The 17,111-nt window shown below is 43.7% G+C and overlaps 1 protein-coding gene across 8 annotated transcripts in view; it reads left to right on the forward strand.

Moving 5' to 3' along the window:
• LLGL2 (LLGL scribble cell polarity complex component 2) overlaps positions 1–5,487 on the forward strand; it is a 33,986-nt gene extending 28,499 nt beyond the window's left edge. For 2 of the 8 annotated variants that reach the window (XM_068654726.1, XM_068654727.1), the window contains exons 20-27: positions 457–721; positions 1,404–1,557; positions 2,200–2,237; positions 2,684–2,731; positions 3,263–3,305; positions 3,544–3,601; positions 4,038–4,099; positions 4,808–5,487. In XM_068654726.1, the coding sequence (XP_068510827.1) occupies positions 457–721; positions 1,404–1,557; positions 2,200–2,237; positions 2,684–2,731; positions 3,263–3,305; positions 3,544–3,601; positions 4,038–4,091 (660 nt within the window). In that variant the 3' untranslated portion in view covers positions 4,092–4,099; positions 4,808–5,487. Of the gene's footprint in view, positions 1–456; positions 722–1,403; positions 1,558–2,199; positions 2,238–2,683; positions 2,732–3,262; positions 3,306–3,543; positions 3,602–4,037; positions 4,100–4,232; positions 4,773–4,807 lie in introns of those variants that run through there. The other 6 variants (XM_068654728.1, XM_068654730.1, XM_068654731.1 and 3 more) reach the window with 6 other exon arrangements.
• Positions 5,488–17,111: the final 11,624 nt, after the last annotated feature.

Below are 17,111 nucleotides of genomic sequence, written 5' to 3' on the forward strand. Positions count from 1 at the left end.
TGTACAGAAGCAGCAATTGGTAGGCATTTCTATGAAGCAACTGAAAAGTTTCTTGTTTGGCATGCTAACCAGTCAGCGCAAAAGAGAAGGCTTTAAGTAGCTTGCTGTAGGCTCACCCTGGCTTTTGAACACAGAAGAACGCACAGTTAGTGTAAACCCATTTTTTTCTGTAATAATTTGTAGCCGAATATGGAAGGATTTTGAGAGAACCAGGAGAGAAATGCAGTTTGCAGCCTGAAGGGTAAAACTGCTTGATGTCGGAACAGAGACAGATTTTAGCCCTGACTGTGGCTGATTTACTTTTTATCCCAGGAAGCCAGGTTGACTCAGGTTACACTTGTGTGTGTTTGCTGTGAATGAAAACGCTGTTAGAGGCGGGGGAGCAGCAGATGTCCTGGGGTGGGGCGGCTGCCACTGTGCAGGAAGGAGATGTCAGCGTTCGGTTTCTGTTGACAGGTCTTCACGCTACCCAAGGTTAGCTCCAAACTGAAGCTCAAGCTGACAGCACTGGAAGGCTGTAGGGTACGAAAAGTGACGGTTGCTAACTTTGGCAGCTGTAAGACTGACGATTACAGTGAAAACGACCTGGCTGTCCTGACTAACCTGGGAGACATTCAGATCATCTCGCTGCCCTTCCTCAAGTTACAGATCCGCTACCCTTGCATCCGTAAAGAGGATGTGAGTGGCATTGCATCCTGTGTCTTCACCAAATATGGCCAAGGTGAGGTGTGCTTCTCCCAAATTATCTGCCTCTATTGTGTATTTGAAACAGTGGAATAGCAATTGTAGGGCTTGATGTTTAGATCTGGCTGTATATATATGTGAATGTTACATGTTCGTTGTATGTTTCTGACCAATACCAGTTGCCAACAGGTACTGACACAAATTATCAGAAGTGAATTTATTCCATTATTGTTAATGAATACATTGTTTTTCAGCGAACAGGTTGGATGTTCCCCATAAGTAATTTCAATCTGGCCATCCTCCTGCTGTTTGGAGATAAGAGAATAGCTCTCTAAGCAGCAGGTGTTGCAGGCTGCATTGTACCTGCTGTACATGCCTGTGGCTCAACACTCAAACTGCAAAACTGGCAGCCAACATCCTATGGCTGCTGAAAGTTGATCTTGGCTTTGCAGTTCGGTGTTTACATCTTTCTGTGTCCTGTGCTGACACTTCTGAAGAGCAGCAAAGCAGTTATCTTTCAGCATGATAAATTATGCCGTCTCTAGGCTAGCCACTCCTTGGGAAACTGGGATATTATCTTCCTTGGTGATTATGCAAATCCTTTCTGCCAAATAGAGAATATGCTTAGGTCCATGGTGGTTGTTTTTTGTGTTGTTATTTTTTTTCACCTCTGTTTTCCTGGACTTAAGAATTGTTTATAAATTCACGATCTTCTGCAGGTTTCTATCTGATCTCACCATCAGAGTTTGAGAGGTTTTCTCTTTCTACCAAATGGTTAGTGGAGCCCCGGTGCATTGTGGACATGCCAGAAGTTTCAAGCAACAATCATGTGCACACCAGGTCTGGCATGGAGAATTCTGCAAGAAAATCCAGGTAAAATCTGTAAAACTCATGCACACTGACTATGTCTGAGTATTGGAATCTGCTTCTGCCCTGTAGATGATATAAACAAGGCTCTGGTATGAGCTCGTGTAGTTTGTCTCCCTTTCCAAGCTGTTAGAAGTCTTTTGGTTACAACATTCCTAGGTGGATAGGCATGAGGAAGTGCAACCTTCTCCCTGATGGTTTTTCTACTTGCAGTACACAGCAGTCAAGCACTGGAATTGGTGTCCCCAAGCTAGAGTCATAAAGTGTAAGCTCTGGCTTGCTTTACTTGTTTCCCGGTGATGTCTCTGACACCTGACTCTTGCACACTTTGGGGGCTGTCTGTTGCTGAAGAGGATGAACTCTTTATCTCAAAGGGGAAGATCCGATGTTTCTCTACTCAGAAGCTCAGCAAATAACAGATTTGATGCTCATGGAAGTCATATAGGATTTTTTCCCCAAAAGATCACAGAGGTTCTCTGGTGCCCCCAGTCTTCTTTATCACCAAGATGTGCTGAAGCCCTTATTACATACTTGCTCAGCAGGCTGTTTAGTTAGCATGCAGGGGAGTTTTTTGATGCCAGGAGTATTGATGAGTTCTTTGCGTCCTCTGCCTCAGTGTTTGTTTTTCTGTCACCTTTTCTTTTCTAGGGGATCAGGAAGGAGTTCAAGTGACTATGGAGAAGATGGTAAGCACAAATGATTGTCCTTAATATAGCCTGGTGACAGGCAAACCCTTCATCTCCTATTGCTACAGTGGGTATTTTCTACATTAGAAAGGGGAGAGCAAAGAGGGACATGTGGGGAACACTGTGACACAGCAGTTGCTAGCTCTAAGGTAGGTTGCATGTGACAAAATTGCCTAGGAGGACAGAGTGCAGCTTTTGCTGGAAGAGATTGTGGGAATGTGAAGTCTGAAATTACAGACTATACCTTTTGCTAGCTGAACTTGTCTTGCTGATAAAAACAACTCCATCTGTGAGAGGCTTTAAGGATTAGTTGTGAAGCGTTCGGTAAAGTCAACAGGTACTTATGAGAAAAATATTCAGTTCTGTTTTGGGTTTCCACAAGTGCATGTTTCATGAGAAGTGGAAATACTGTTAGATAAGTGTTTTTCTACTTTTTTTTTCTTCAGAAAGAAAATCTGGGAGGCTAATGGAACATGCCTTACTCAATGATGAAAGTGAGTGAAGTCTTGCTTCTGACAGGGCACCTTTCTGGGTGGGGAAAAAAAGAAGGTTGCTGGGAATTTTGTGTGTTCCAGCACTCAATTCCAATGGATCTGCAATTACAGCAGACTGGTAGAAATACTGGGTTTTTCATGAATCAGTAGAAGTGAGGGGTTGGACCGATAGTCATGCCCTAAGGCTGGGGTTGTTCCACATAGCTGCATTTACCACAGTGATAAGAGAAGTTTACTTTCCAGTAGGACTTGTGTAAAATGACAGCTGGAACAGACTGTTCCTTTTGGTTCTCTGGTACGCTGGGACTGGCAATGCTTCCTCTGGCAAATGACTGCTTCAGTCCTTTTTGCCAGCCTGTTTTAAAATCTCGTACTATTGAAGAGGGAATGATGTTATAAGGTCTGCCCTCTGTGGTGGGAGGCAGGTTTTAGAGGCTGTTCTGCCGGGAACTGGAATGTGCTAGTCTGATGCCTTGAAAGCAGATCTCCACTGCCTTGGCTCACTGCTTTGTTTAACTCTCTGCTTTCCAGAGGTCCTGAAGGAGATCCAGAGTACTCTGGAGGGGGGCAGAGGGTGAGTATCAGCTGTCTGCTGTTCCTGATGGGTGGGGATGGCAAGGGAGGGCCTTTCTAGTGAAAGCAGGGGGATGTGCACCACGATGCTGGTGTTCCTTGTGCTGGAATCTGATCATGTATGTGTCCCACAGACTGTCGAAGTGAAAATAATGAGAGAGATGCAGGTTCTCTTTCACGTGTTGTCCCTTTACTTTTTTTTTTAATGAATAATTCTTTGTCTCTTTCTCTCCGAAAAGCAGGAGAGATCACATTCCCACATCCCAAAGGAACAGGACTCTGAGTATTCGCATACAGGTTTCTATTTGTGTCAACCCGTACTGATCTAAGGGCAGGCCACACGGGCTTAGTTGGCCGAGGATGGGACTTCTGTAGTTTTAATCCTATCTTGACACTGTCACTTGGACGTGTTCAGTATCTCTGCTCCCATTCTGTCTATACAGTAAAGCTCAACTACCACCATGGGTGCGGGGCTTTATCTTATCTCCCTAGAGGACTCATGTTCAGGTGACAGGGGCTACGGAAGTGGAGACAAAGGACTACTATTTGCAACGGATGCAGGAAGCTTGGTGGGATTGGTAACTGCTGGTGTGTAAGGATAGGTGACTGCCTGACATGCTCTGCTCTGTGCACTTCCTCTGGACACTACCTAATCCTGGTCTTCTGTCAGCAGCTGGGAGTGGATGGCACGATCCTGCATTGCGATAATGAACCTTCCCTTGTGTCATTGCAGGAGCTATGCAGAAAGAAATTTGGCAAGAAGTCCATTAGGCCATGGACTAAGTAATGGAGGAGGTAGGTGAGGCTAAAGATGTTTCAGGCCAAGTGAAATAGCCAAAGGAAAGAAAATGTAGAGTGAAAGTTCTTACAAAAATCAGCTTATTTAAAATGGTTTGTGGTAGTGCAGAACTCTGGTCTGAATTTTCAGGCTGGGAATCCGCTGGCTGTATGATGTAGTACCACTGTTCAGCACGTTATGTGCCACACAAGTAAATTTGATGCACCGGTTGTAAAGGAAGAGAGAAGAATCCTTTGAAGGCTCCTTTGTGACTCTTAATCTTACCATAAAACCATTCTGAAAGGTAGTCATTTGCTCACAGCAATAATCTGTTGGGACTTCATAAGTACTCTCAAATATATGGGTGCTTTCACTAAGCAGAACAAGATGTGCAGAATTCTGTGCTTCTGCTTTTTACCCTTTTCCCATTCTCTGTGCTTGAAAAAATGTCTGAATAGTGACCACAGCAATATGCAAGTCTGTATTCATTCTGAAAACCCATGGGCAGAACATGGGAGTAGAGGGAAGGGAAGGTTGTGATGCAGGAAATTGTCTTTCAAAATAAGCCCACATTTAGTGTAGGGGTGTGTGTGAAGATATTCCTTGTTAGAGCTTTTGGGCCCAGTGAGAGTTCTTGTAGTTGATGGATTGGTACATGACAGTGGGCCAAGTTAGCTGTCAAATTCTGTTTTCAAGAATGGCTTTTGCTTTCTTATACTCCACAGCAGACTGACCAGAAACCATCAAGGACTTTCCTGGCATTGGATTGCGTGCCATAACACTACTGATTGGGCAAACCGTCCCTGGGGAGAGGGCATCATTGCTCCTGGCATCGCAGGCTACTGAGCTGCAACTTGCATGCATATGCATGCTTGCCTCTGCCTCCCCTTTTAGTGCCTCATTAGACATCTCCTCTTGGAGCCCGCCTTGCGTTAGGACAGAAGTGGATTGCCAGGTCTGATGCACCACAAGCCTCTGAGTACATCTAACTTTTAAATGTTTGCACATTTCTCTTTTCTACTGGGCTGGGTTTTAAATTATAAATGTTACTGCCTTGGTGCAGGATTTTAATAAACGCACACTGTTACCTCCAACTGGTTTAAAATTATTTTTTGTACAATTTTTAAAAATCATATGGGTATTTCAGTTTTAACAGAAACATTTTAGAAATTTACTTTAAAAAAACAAAACATTAAATAATATATGCTAGATTCCTGTGACTGCTGTATGTGGTATCTGAATGAGTAACTGGTTTTTATTTGTTATGGTACTGTTAACTGGCTTTATGGATTTGAGTAGAATCTATTTTTGTAGACATTCAAATCAGAGGAAAACTAATTGAACTTGATTTTGTTTCAACACTACGTTGCTTTTTTGAAATAAAACTCTGAATTCCCTTTTGTGATCCTTGTCTGCTCTCATATCTATTCTTTCCATCAGCAAATTTTTTGATACAGGGCAACAGGCTCATGACCACTTACCTCTTGATGAAGGTGGAGCTGTTCTCTGAGCTGCAGAGGCAATGAACACTCCTGTAGATTGTGTCCTCATTAAGCAAGGTGGTTGCTTGGAGAACATGCGCATGGCAAGCAAGCTGGGTATATCACAGTCCTGCAATTCGTACATCATGCTGCCGGAAAAGAACACTGGTTCAGATAATAGTCCCTGGAAAGTCATCTGCTAGCTTGTCCTGAAGTAACTTGGATGATAATGGCACAGAAAGGGAGGAAAAGTTGATCTGGCAACATTTCTGTACTAGGCAGCCATTGGATTATGAATTGAAGCTGGTGAAACTCCACATAGGACTGGTTTATTAAACTTTAAAATTTTGGTACAGGAACACTAGTTTGCTCCTTTGTTCCTGACCTAATGCTACTTTCTTCTTTTTGAGCTAAGAAAGAGAACAGAGTATTTCCCGTAACTTGCTTGTAGCACAATGTAAATCAGTGAGAAATAAGGCTAAATCCTCCCAGACTGTGTTCTGAGCTGTTGTCCTTGGCATGCTTTGGAAACCTGCCTCTGGAAGCCCTTTTTAGGCCCTGTTCTTATCTTCTTGAGCAAGGCAGAGTGATCATTTATTTTCTAGAGTGCTAAAGTGGCACTTCCCATCCTGCAGGAGAATATGGCTGTAGAGTTTCTATTGTTCAGGTGAGGTTTCATCTGCTCTTCCTTCTAGGAGTACTGGTATCTCCTTTGAGACCTAATTTAGACCTATATTTCAATAAGGTTTTAGAGAGCCTACCATCTGACTCGGAAACTAGTTTGTCAGACCCCACCATTTCCTTATTTCTGCTAGCTTCATTATTTCCTTGTCTCTGTTGCTGCAGGATTGAGGCTAACAGAAAGGTGGCCTGCTGTTTTCCACTTCTTGTGCCAGATGTTGATGCTGCAAATTCATAGGAAGTTATGATTTAATCAGCAGCGTCTGAGCTGGTGCAATCATGTGCACGGCCATGGTTGCACCCAGCTGCTCCTTTCTGCTCCTCACAGATGGTCTGATTCTAATGCCTTTTCTGAGTATTTCATTTGTTGGCAGGCTTGGGGAAAGTGACATGGCAGCACTGCTCAGAAAGGTCAAAGCAGTTCATAACGTCTCCCCTTTCTTGCCCATATTGCTTGAAAAATTCAATAAGTCCCCTATTGGACAAGTCACAATTTATACCCCTTAGTGAATTTGGTTTTAAAAATAAAACAAACTTTACATATCTGAGCTTCTCGTTATTTTCTTGTAAGCACAAGCCAGTCTACTAATGGGATTGCAGCTAAGGTAAACAGAGAAGTAGGTTAGGTTGTGTGCTGCAGTATGGGATATTCTTACTAGCAATACTTATGTGAAAACTACAGCCGAAGGATTCACTGGAATAAGCTGCTTGGCTTATTGTTGTGAGCGAGGCATTAAGAATCCTATATTAGAACTGCCATGCCTAAATGCAGGAGAAAGAAAAGGAGCAAAGCAGGAGGAAGACTGGAATTCATATGCTGTGTCTTCAATTGTATTCTGAGTTGAGGAGAGGGTGGAAAGTTTCATGTGATATTCAGAATTAGACTGGATTATTTTGTGCTGTCAGAAAACCCCAACCAAGTAAAATCAATGACAGGATGGGTTGTTCATGAAGGACGCACTCTTGAATGGATGTCTGTAAGCAGATTGTGAATGTAATAGGGGAAAAAAAATCCCTCTTGAATCTCTCCCCTTCAGGAATTGCCTTCTGAGTCTTGCTTTTACCATTAGTCTGCCTGTCAGCTGACAGTAGTAATAATAGCTCATTTCTGATCAGAGGTTTTAGCTGCTGCCAAACTCTTTGAGTTTTGTGCCTACCTCTAAGTTTCACTTGAACTGCTTGTCTGGGATCCCCGTTAGCAGCTTGCTGTCTCCAAGAGCTAATGCTTAATGCTTGGAAGCACTCAGAGGGCTCATTGGCCCTTATTAACTTTACTGCCAGTCAGGCTTTGGCAGTGCTCTCACCCTCTTGTGCGCCATGCAGTCTTTGGGATCTGGCATTTTATAGTGCCCCTTCACTGCAGGAGCTGAGCTGCTGTTAACAGTGGCTGCCAGTGCTTGAAAAAATTCCTTCTTATAGCTGTGCTGGCAGCATGTCCCCTAGCCCCTGCAGACCTGTTTCTCTGCAGAGGGGAAAGTCTTGTATGCACAACTAAAGAACAGTCCAAATTTTCCACATCTCAGTACAGATATTTGTATGTGATATGGGATGCTGCTTTATAGTAGCCTGAGTTTCAGGTCATACGCTTCCTCATAATGTGAGCTCTTTCATAGGGTTGCATATTTAGTGCCCAAATTTTCTGGTTCTAGAAAATCTTGGCAAGAGGCTCATTTTCAATAGTAAAACAGACTTCTTCAGATATTTAGCAACTGAATCTTTGCTGAGTTTGTCTAACAATTCCATAAAAAGTACTTTTCCAGTATTATGTCCCTTCTCATTGTAGTCATAAGGCCTAAGGCAGGCCTGGTTAGTGAGAAAATGAAGTTTTTTACAGCTTAATTGGTCTGTTTCTTTGAATGTATGGTTTGTAACTATTGCAGCTAGAATAAATGCATACCCCATTGGTTGCCTAAATTCAGCTTGCGGAGGATACCCTTGGCTACATCGCCTTATGGATTGGGATGTTGTTAAGAGCAGGACTGTGATCTAGTGTTAAATTAGCAAGGGTGAAGAATGAGGCACTGTTTCGTGTAGAAATGTTCTTCTTGGAAGTCCAACAGCCCTTCCTAAGGGCACATTTGACTTGGTGATCTCTCTCAAGAAAAGGCTGAGATTGTGTTGCAACTGTAGCTGATTCACTGAGGTAAACCTCAGTGGGAGGACTATGGATCCTTCAATAGCTGTCACAAGTTGTTGGTCACAGAAAACTGACAGCTGCAAGCCCATGTGATGGGATTATTTCCACATAGTTTATCAACCTCCTTAGTCATGATGGCTGTGGGGAGTTTGACAAGCTTTCCGCATATAAGAGGACCAAAAAAATTATTGTGCTGTAGCAGGAGGATAGCCCTTGAGATCATCCTACTGTTGATTAATTTATGTCCCAACTATTGTTTGGGTGTAGAAATGGTCCCTCTCAAGCACAGTGATTTTGTAAGTGCCTTGGGTAGTAGTTTCTGGCTGAGGAAAGGCCTTTCCTTTGTGCTGCGCCTGTGGAGATGGGCAGGCTGCAAAGGCCTGGCTTTCTCGGGTGGCAGCTGCAAATTCCACAATAATACTAAATGATTGTGGGTAGAGAAGATTGTTTTCCCACCCCTAACTAGTTTACTCTGTACTTAATCTTCCCCACAGCATGGGAAGTAAGTTACTGAAGTAAATGCTTTTCTCTGTGTGTGCGGTCGCCTTCCACCAACTGACTGAGTGTAGCTGCAACGCTGCCTAGGCTTAAGTCTCAGTAAAAAGCTGAGGCCCTCAGCAGAGGGCTACATTTCTTCCCTTTAAGCTGGATGCTCTGCAGTCTCCGGAGAGGTGAGCCTTCATTATTTTTGATGTTTTTCTGTCACGATGTGTTCCTAGAGCTGAAGGGCCGAGCCTCCCTTCCCACAGCTGCTTGCAGGGTCCCTGCCCTCTCCTCCCGCTTTGCAGGAGCGACAATTTCGGCTCGGGTGCTACCCACCCCATCGCCAGTCGCCCTCCCCGGCGACCCCAGAGGCTTCCTCGGTCTCCTCAGAGCGGGACCCGGCATTTTCCAGCCCTTCTGGCCGGCGGGGGGCGGCAGAGGGCGCTGCTGCTCGGCACCGCCATGGCGGCTGCTGTGAGGCAGCCGTGCCCGCGCGCATGGGGGCCCCAGCACCGCCGTCTAGAGGTAGGCAGTTAAAACATTTCTCTTGTGATAAACGAGTAACGGCTGCGGAAGGCCAGAGAAGCCCTAGGATGCACCGTTGTCCCCTAGAAAGTGAGGCTAAAAAGTGTCCCGGGTGAGTGGTTCCTCCAGTTGAATGCCTGCTGAGCATGGTAGAAACGCACAAAATATCGTGCCTCCCTGCTGCTTCACCCTCGAGCTGGGCCTCGGTGTCCAGCAGAGGGTTAGTGATGTTGTTTCTCTTGCTGCTTCTGGAGCAACTTCTGTTTCACCACCTAAAATAAGACTAAAAGCCATGAAGCAGTGCGTGTGGGAGGTGGGTGAAATCCAAGCGAGCGGTCTCTTCCACTGAGGGAAGTCCAACCCTGAAAGGTCTGTCAGGGACTCCAGAAGCATTAGTTTTCTTGTAATGAAACAAGACTCTGTAAACCAAGTCCTTATTTTCCTCATGTATCTCAAGATAATTTTCTAAATGTTGACTGAATGGTGGGGATGGCAGGAACAGAGCTGGCCGAAGCACAACAAAGGCTTTTTTGCGCTTATGGCCTGTTTCAGGTGAGAGGAAATTAGCCAAGAAGGTACTTTAATTACCACACTACACACCTTTTCCTCAACTAAATAAGTAAAATGTGCTGCTCTCCAGCACTTTTGGCATAGCTTTTGTGTGCAGAGCTGAGTTATGTTTAAAGACGCCTTTTTGGTGAGGGTTAGTCTTCAAGGTGAATGGTCCTGAGCACATGCTGGCAGCAGCTGGGGACACTTCCCCTAGGTAGGAGGGACCCATTTCTTCTCTAGGAGAGCCCAGCCTGTGTTTCATCTTCAGAAGATACAGCTCTCATTTCCTCCTGTAAGCTTCTGTGGCAAATGAGTCTGCATCTTCTGTGCTTATTCCAAAAGAGTCTTTGAATGTTGTTCGTTTGTTTGAAGTCAGTCTCCTGTTTTCTGCTTGTGCTTAGGGCATTGACTTCAAAAAGAGATGCTTGGATTCTGCTCACACTCTCCTCAAAGGGAACTTAGCTTTATCAGATTGCTGTGCTGAGCTCTTGAAAAACAGGCTGAGCTCTTAAACATATCTTCTACACAAGGACATCTCTGGGCTGCTGAATGCCATCTCAAAGTCAGATGTTACAAGTCTTGATGGAGGGAAGAATCCAAGGAATACACGAGTTCAAGTAAAGGTTTAGTGTTGCTTTGGGAGAACTGGATAGCTTAGGTGGGTGGTATATTGAGTTGAAAGCAGTTTAAGTTATTGCTGAGGGAGCTTTATGCCGAAATCCGAGGATTATTGGATATGGAAGTGTCTGTTCTTTTAGTCACACTTGAATTTGGTAGAAGTGTTCTTAAAGGGTCGGTTGTTTTACAGACATATACATCCTGCTGTTCTGATTCTAACTAACACAGATAAGAGCAGATAAAATGCAGGTTTGTAAGTAAAGGTGGTATGATAGTCCCCAGTTGGGTATCTGTTCAGACCTGGTGATATTTTCCTGTACTTTCATTACAGGAAGACATTTTGAATGCTAATGAACAGTAACGAAGACTTTAAGAAAATCCATTTCAAGGAAATTCAGTTATGTCAAGTTAGGCCCATGAGGTTCATTTTCTGGAGGAAAAAAAAAAAAAAAAAGTACCTTGTGTTAACCACCTACTATAGAAATAACCTTTAACAGGCTGGCTTCATAGACTTGCTGGGACCTCCACATGAATCCCTGCAGGTAGCAATGCTTCAGACCTAAAGGCTCAGAAAGCATAACAAGGAATATTTACTAAAAACAACTGGAAGTCACAGTAGCTGGACTCTCAGTCGAGCAACATTCAGGTTTTACCTTAGCTAAACCCAGCTGTTTTCAGGACAAGTGGGACATAAGAATTTCAAAGGGAAATGGTATCATGTCATCTCTCTGAAGTGCATTGCATTTTCAAAGACTCCAAGCTTGGGTTGAATGTAAACGGCTCCTAGCCCCTTTCAGCTCTGTTTAATGATGCTGCACAAGCAGATTCCTACATACTGTTCTTTGTGCCCATTCAACTGTTACCTAGAGGTTTGTTTGTTTTGTTTGTTCAACCATTAGAAAACCCTGCTTGAGGGTAGGGTCTGCATCTGGTAAACATTTTTAGTGCATAAGAAAAATGCTCATGTCTCAGTAGTTCGCATCACAGTCATAAAGGAATGTATCAGATCTCTGTGTGCCTCGTTAGTTGATGACATGATGACATTGGAGGCAGGTGCCATTAACACTGGTAGATTTTCTTTGACAAGAAGCAGCAGATAGTAGCTGCAATCTTTTATTTCGTAAGGCTAAACATATGCTGCTGTTCAGCAGGTTAGCTTGCTCACTGATGTGCTTGTCTCAGGATTGCTTACGAAGAGAAAAGGAACTTTCCATTAGAATGTATAATGTATGGAAATGACTCAAGTTTCATTTTTAGAATGGTATCTGTTAAGATATATTTATTACTTATGAAGACGTCCTGGGCATGTGGAGAGACTTTACCCCTTGTAAAATCAACAGGAATCTTATTTACAGGTTAAAGCAATAAAATATTTACAGTAGAAAAAGACATGTCTGCCAAATCTTCTTCCTCCATTATTAGGTAGACTATTGTACCAACATGACCACCAGAACTGGTGCAACTGAGGAACGCAGGTGAGACTAGAAGGAAGGAGCAGCCCCTTTCAGATGACAGTCATAAAGTCAGTTTAGCTGTAACATGAAACCTCACCTCTATCTGCTTGATTTCTTCTACCTTTATCTCTGCAAGCTTATTAGCTTCTGCTGGGGATTCTCGAATACCTGGGTGTAATCGCTTCAGTCTGGACAATCTTAACTTTTCCACTTTGATCTTTTGATTTATACTTCAGGGGCTCTGCTGCCTTCTGCAGAGAAGTCATTTCTCATAGGACAATGGGCCCTGGGGGCAGCCACAGCTGTAGCCCACACAGTGGGGAAACTCTCTCGCATTTGTCTATAATTGGACTGAAAACCAGGTCAAATCCAGGGGATTTCACCAACTCAGACGAGTTCTGTATCAAATCCATGGTTCCCAGACGTACAGAAAAGGGAAGGGGGAACAAGGATGGTGTTTTATTTGAGGCCATCCATGCACTTTAGTGTGCCAAGTAAAAAGAAGGTATGAGGGAAGCTCAAGTGGTGGCATTCTCTTTAGTTACACTCTAACTAGCACAGGACGCAACACTAGCAAAGATTTAGTAGAATGCCAGGTGGGCGTGTTCGCTTGTATCTAATCATGCCATGGTTCCCAGTGCTCTTGTTACTTTACAAGTTCATCTGTTACCTGTTTGGGTTATGAAACCAGCAAGATAAAAATTAGAGATTTGCCTGACTGCACATCATCACTTTGCTCTTTTTAGGCAACAGCAACAGAGTTTGATGAAGGGATGAAAAGGAGGAAGCTTGAGCTGGGTCTTGGCTGAGTCTTTTGGCTCAGACCCGTATGAAGTCCAGTGGGGTGTAATACCATCTGTACAGGGTGTCAGTCTGTTGTTTTGGCTGACCTTTGGGCAGAGGCCATGGGATGTTGGCTTCCAGTGCAAGGGGATCATCCAGCCTCACAGAATGGCAGACAATAGGGCAACAAAGCGCTCCTGAAATATTCAAGGAGGCTGTTTTCAAACGTGTGTAACTTAATTGTTCTGGTTTCTCCTTGCAGTCATGAATACTTTATTTGTCTTCCTCAGGTTACTGCCAGGGAAGAGGACCTTGGAGACCTAGCTCATCTTAAAATAGCTGGAGGAAGGGGTCAGAGGTCTTATGAGTTTGAAGCAAAGAGAGGACAGGAATTCTCTTTCACTAGCCTGAGGTACAGGCTCAAGTGAGGATGTTTCCCCTCAATATGAGGAAGAATGTAACATGGAAGAAACGGCATAGATAACTTATATTAATGCAATGAAAGTTAGGAATATTTTTAACCCGCAATTACAGGACATAGAGCTATAGGGTCCTGGCTGGATCATCATGTCTGCTTGCTACAGAATGAAACCATATCAAGTCCCTACCTCTACATTTATTAAGCTTCATCTTAAAAGTTGTTAGGCACAGCACTGGCCATCCCTCTTTCCCAGACTACCACTAGACAAACAAGGTTGCTATGAACCTATGCAAAGTGTCATTTTTTTCTAATCAATCATGATTCGTTTCTAGTCATCTATTCATGTGATTTAGCCTTTAAAAAAAAAAATTGACTTTCTTAGCTCTTTACTACAATGGCATGAATACTTTTTTGTTGTTGATTTAAGAAGAATTTACACTGAAAATGTGGCTCTGATGTGTTTTCTCTCTTTAACAGCATTTTAAAAACAGCAGCGGCCAAATGCTAGATGAAAGTACCTAATGTTTTCTGTACATAAAGGAATCATTAGGAAAATGGGAGAGCCTTGTATTCTCTTACAGAATGAAGCCTCTTTTAAAGCCTTCTGTTCCTTCTATCTGCTGCTGGATTCCCTGGTTAAAGCTGTTTCTCCAAGGTAAAAAGGCTTTTAAGTCAGAGGAGCTAGCCAGCTGGAAATGCCCCTTGGTACTGGTATCCTGGGGCAGCATAGAGCGGGCAAAGGCAGTGCGCTTCCAGCTCCTCCAGCCCATCATTGTGTTGCCAAGCCTGCGTGTCCAGATGGAAATGGGCAGAGGGGAAGAAGGGAAGTGAAACTGGGAAGGTGCAAGGAAGGTTTTAGTTCCAAAGATGACTTAGTTGTCATTGCATGTACCAAACGGTGAAGGCACTGTGCATTAGGGTAGGTTTATCAGTACTCCTGCTCTTGTCTGAACTGGATCTCTCTTGTCACTGAAGGAATAACTTGGACCAAACTGGTAAATCCATGGCTGTGGTGGGCATTGAACCCAAGTCTCAGGCCATGAACTCCTGTCCGGTCTGCTCAGCGGTCTGAGGATGAAATCTAGAAATGTCTCATTTTCCTGTTGCTTACCTCTCCCTCCCTTAAAAGACAGGAACAAACAGCCAGCATCTTGCTAGGAGCACTTTAGCAGACAAACACGGTGGTTAGTCTGTGCGGAGAACTCAGGTTAGAGGTGCTGTGGCAGATAGGCCTGAGACTAAGTGAAGGTGGAGAGGGAATATTTGCACAGAAACAATTTAGCCTCTCTCATCTCAGTGTAACTCAAAGCAGATGATACTCTGATAAGGAAGCTGACTCGATCAGTACTTTCTTCTCAGCCATCCTCAGGCAAAACCCAATCATAACATCTGAGACTTCTGACAAATCAAAGAAATCAAAGAAACACAGAGGGCTCTGGGTCTGGCTTGAGTATGAGCCTTGAAGAAGTTCCAGCTGATAATGACACAGTTTTTCAGAGCCACGGTTTGTTAGAGTTCACAGGATCTGGGAAGGCCTGGATTTTTCCAGAGAAGTTCCCCCTACCCTGACACACACACACAAGCATTAGAAGGTTAGAGCTAAGAGCCCCTGGGGCTTTTTTTTTTTTTTTTCCCTCCCAAGATTGGATAAGGAATTCGTGACTCAGATTACATCAGTCATTCTGGTCTTTGAAAAAGGAATCTCTCTTCTCTGCAGAGGGACAGCATTAGTTGCTAACAATGAATGAAAGGTGATGAAATAGGGAACTAACCTGCGGTTCTACAGCCTCGTTCTTATGAGCCAAGGAGAAGAGGACCATCCAGTGGCAGAAAGCTTAGGTAAAGCATGTTTCTTAAATTCTTCAGCTTAGTGCTTGGTTTTTACCTTTGTTTCTTAGTGGACAAGCCCTTAAAGCATAGTTCATAAAAGCCAGGGGTTTCTTGAAAGAAATTAGGAAAACAGGTCCCACCCAAACTAATGCTGTTAAGCATCCAAAATCTTATCTTAGCAGCACTAATCACATTTTTTTGTTAGGGTCACTTGTCCTGGTTGCTGACCTCAACTGAGTTTATCTTGTTTAATCTGCACCTTCTCTGGAAAGTAGTTCTGGGAGAGGTATGGGGTAAAAGGGGACTTTGCCTTGAAGAGTCAGGGCCACCCTCCTGGGAGTTAAATCCTACACTCACCACGCTGTCAGTTTGTAACCAGGTGACAGAGACTGCATGTGTGGACTGTGTATTTGTCCTTGCTTTGTTTTCTGCTTTTTTGAGGAAGAATAACTGGGAAGAGGAAAAGCATTACTGAATTAGAAGCAATTTTGCATGGACCAGTCACCTGCTGCCCGCTCCTGCTGGTAGCAACCTTGCCCTGTTTGCAAAAGCTGCATTTAAAGGGGAGCATGGCTCTGTTCGGAAAATCAAATTGAATAGAAATTCAGTCTCTGCTTGATTTGGACAGAGAGTCAGGCATAATGAGGACACAGTGCCAGTTTTGCTGTCTTCTCAGGGCTGGCTGAAAGCTGCTTTCTGTTGTCAGCAGACAGCTTGGTGCTGGCGAGGCAAAGAGGACAGAGGCTACCTGTGCTATCCAGGCTTGGCTTCCTGAAATAAAACCCCAGGGATGCAGAAGGGACCAGTGATTTAATTTTCACCAGCGCAAGCTCTTATTTAGACTCTATTCACTGTGCCTTGTGTGGTAACCTCCTGGGTGATAGCAGACGTTTTCTGGTATTGGAATTGACCTCTCTTTTCAGTCTCTGGAGATGTTCCCTTGCGATACTCTGTCTGAGCCTGGTCCCTGCCTGGGTGAAATCCCTCCCCTTCTTACCCAAACTCTGCTAACCAGCTGGTGACACTGCTGGTTGAAAAGTTCAAAGGTGCCATGAAAAAGCTTGAATTATTAATGCCACTTTCCTTCTATATGCAACAATCATTTGTTGTTTGGGCACAGCCCAGCCAGAACTGATGTGAGACTCCACAGCTGGGCAGGCTTGCAAGGACACAGGAACAGACTGCAGGCTGCATGGAAGCAAGGCACAAGAAAAGGAGCGTGTTAGCATGTACATGAATATGTCCTGTGATATGTGGTGCTGAGCAGCTTGCTGGAATCAGGACGGACTGTGTAGGTATGTTGAGAAATTTACTGTGCAGAGTAAGAAAGAAGGGGCTTGAGCTATTTGTACAGTTGAATAAAAATAAAAGCTGCTAAGACTAAATCCCAAGCATTTCCCTGTATTTTTCCTCTCTATGAATTCAGAGAAACCAATCTGAAGTGCTGTGTTTAGGGAAGATGGGACTCATTTCTCTACCTAAAATAATAGCATGAGATACCTGCTCTTCTTTCTGTCTGTAGGTTCATGCTGTATTTCTTAATGGCATTGAGATTCTCCTTTCTCTGACGTAAAATGTTTTTATTTCTCTAAAAAGGAAGAATAAAATGGATTTTTTCTTTTTCCTGTAGTGATTTAGATGGAGTTACTATAGTGAGGTAAACTGAAAAACTGATGAGCAGAATCTTTCACCTGCTTCAGTGTGTCCAGGAGGCAGATGGTCCAGGGCAGTTAATGAAAGCAGGGCTGATGTCAAAGGAATTGTTTATGTAAGTAATATTTATCTTACCATCCCCAGTAATAACAGTGGTGTTACAAAACAGCTCTAAAATCCAGGCTCAGAACTGTGAACCTGCACGCTCTAACCCAGATTCAGTGTCTGGGGTCCTGTCTTTAAAGTGAATCCAGCTGAATTCCTTTGCCTAAATTCCCTACACATTTGGGTAACGTGCTTGATCTTTCTCATCATCCAAGTATTGCAGCACTTTTATTTTGTGGAAGGCTTTAGCTTTCTAGACACATGACTATCTAGCAGTAACACACATAAAAACAACTTTTTTTTTTT

Source organism: Anas acuta, chromosome 18 (assembly GCF_963932015.1).
Source record: "Anas acuta chromosome 18, bAnaAcu1.1, whole genome shotgun sequence".
In the NCBI taxonomy this organism is placed as follows: Eukaryota; Metazoa; Chordata; class Aves; order Anseriformes; family Anatidae; genus Anas; species Anas acuta.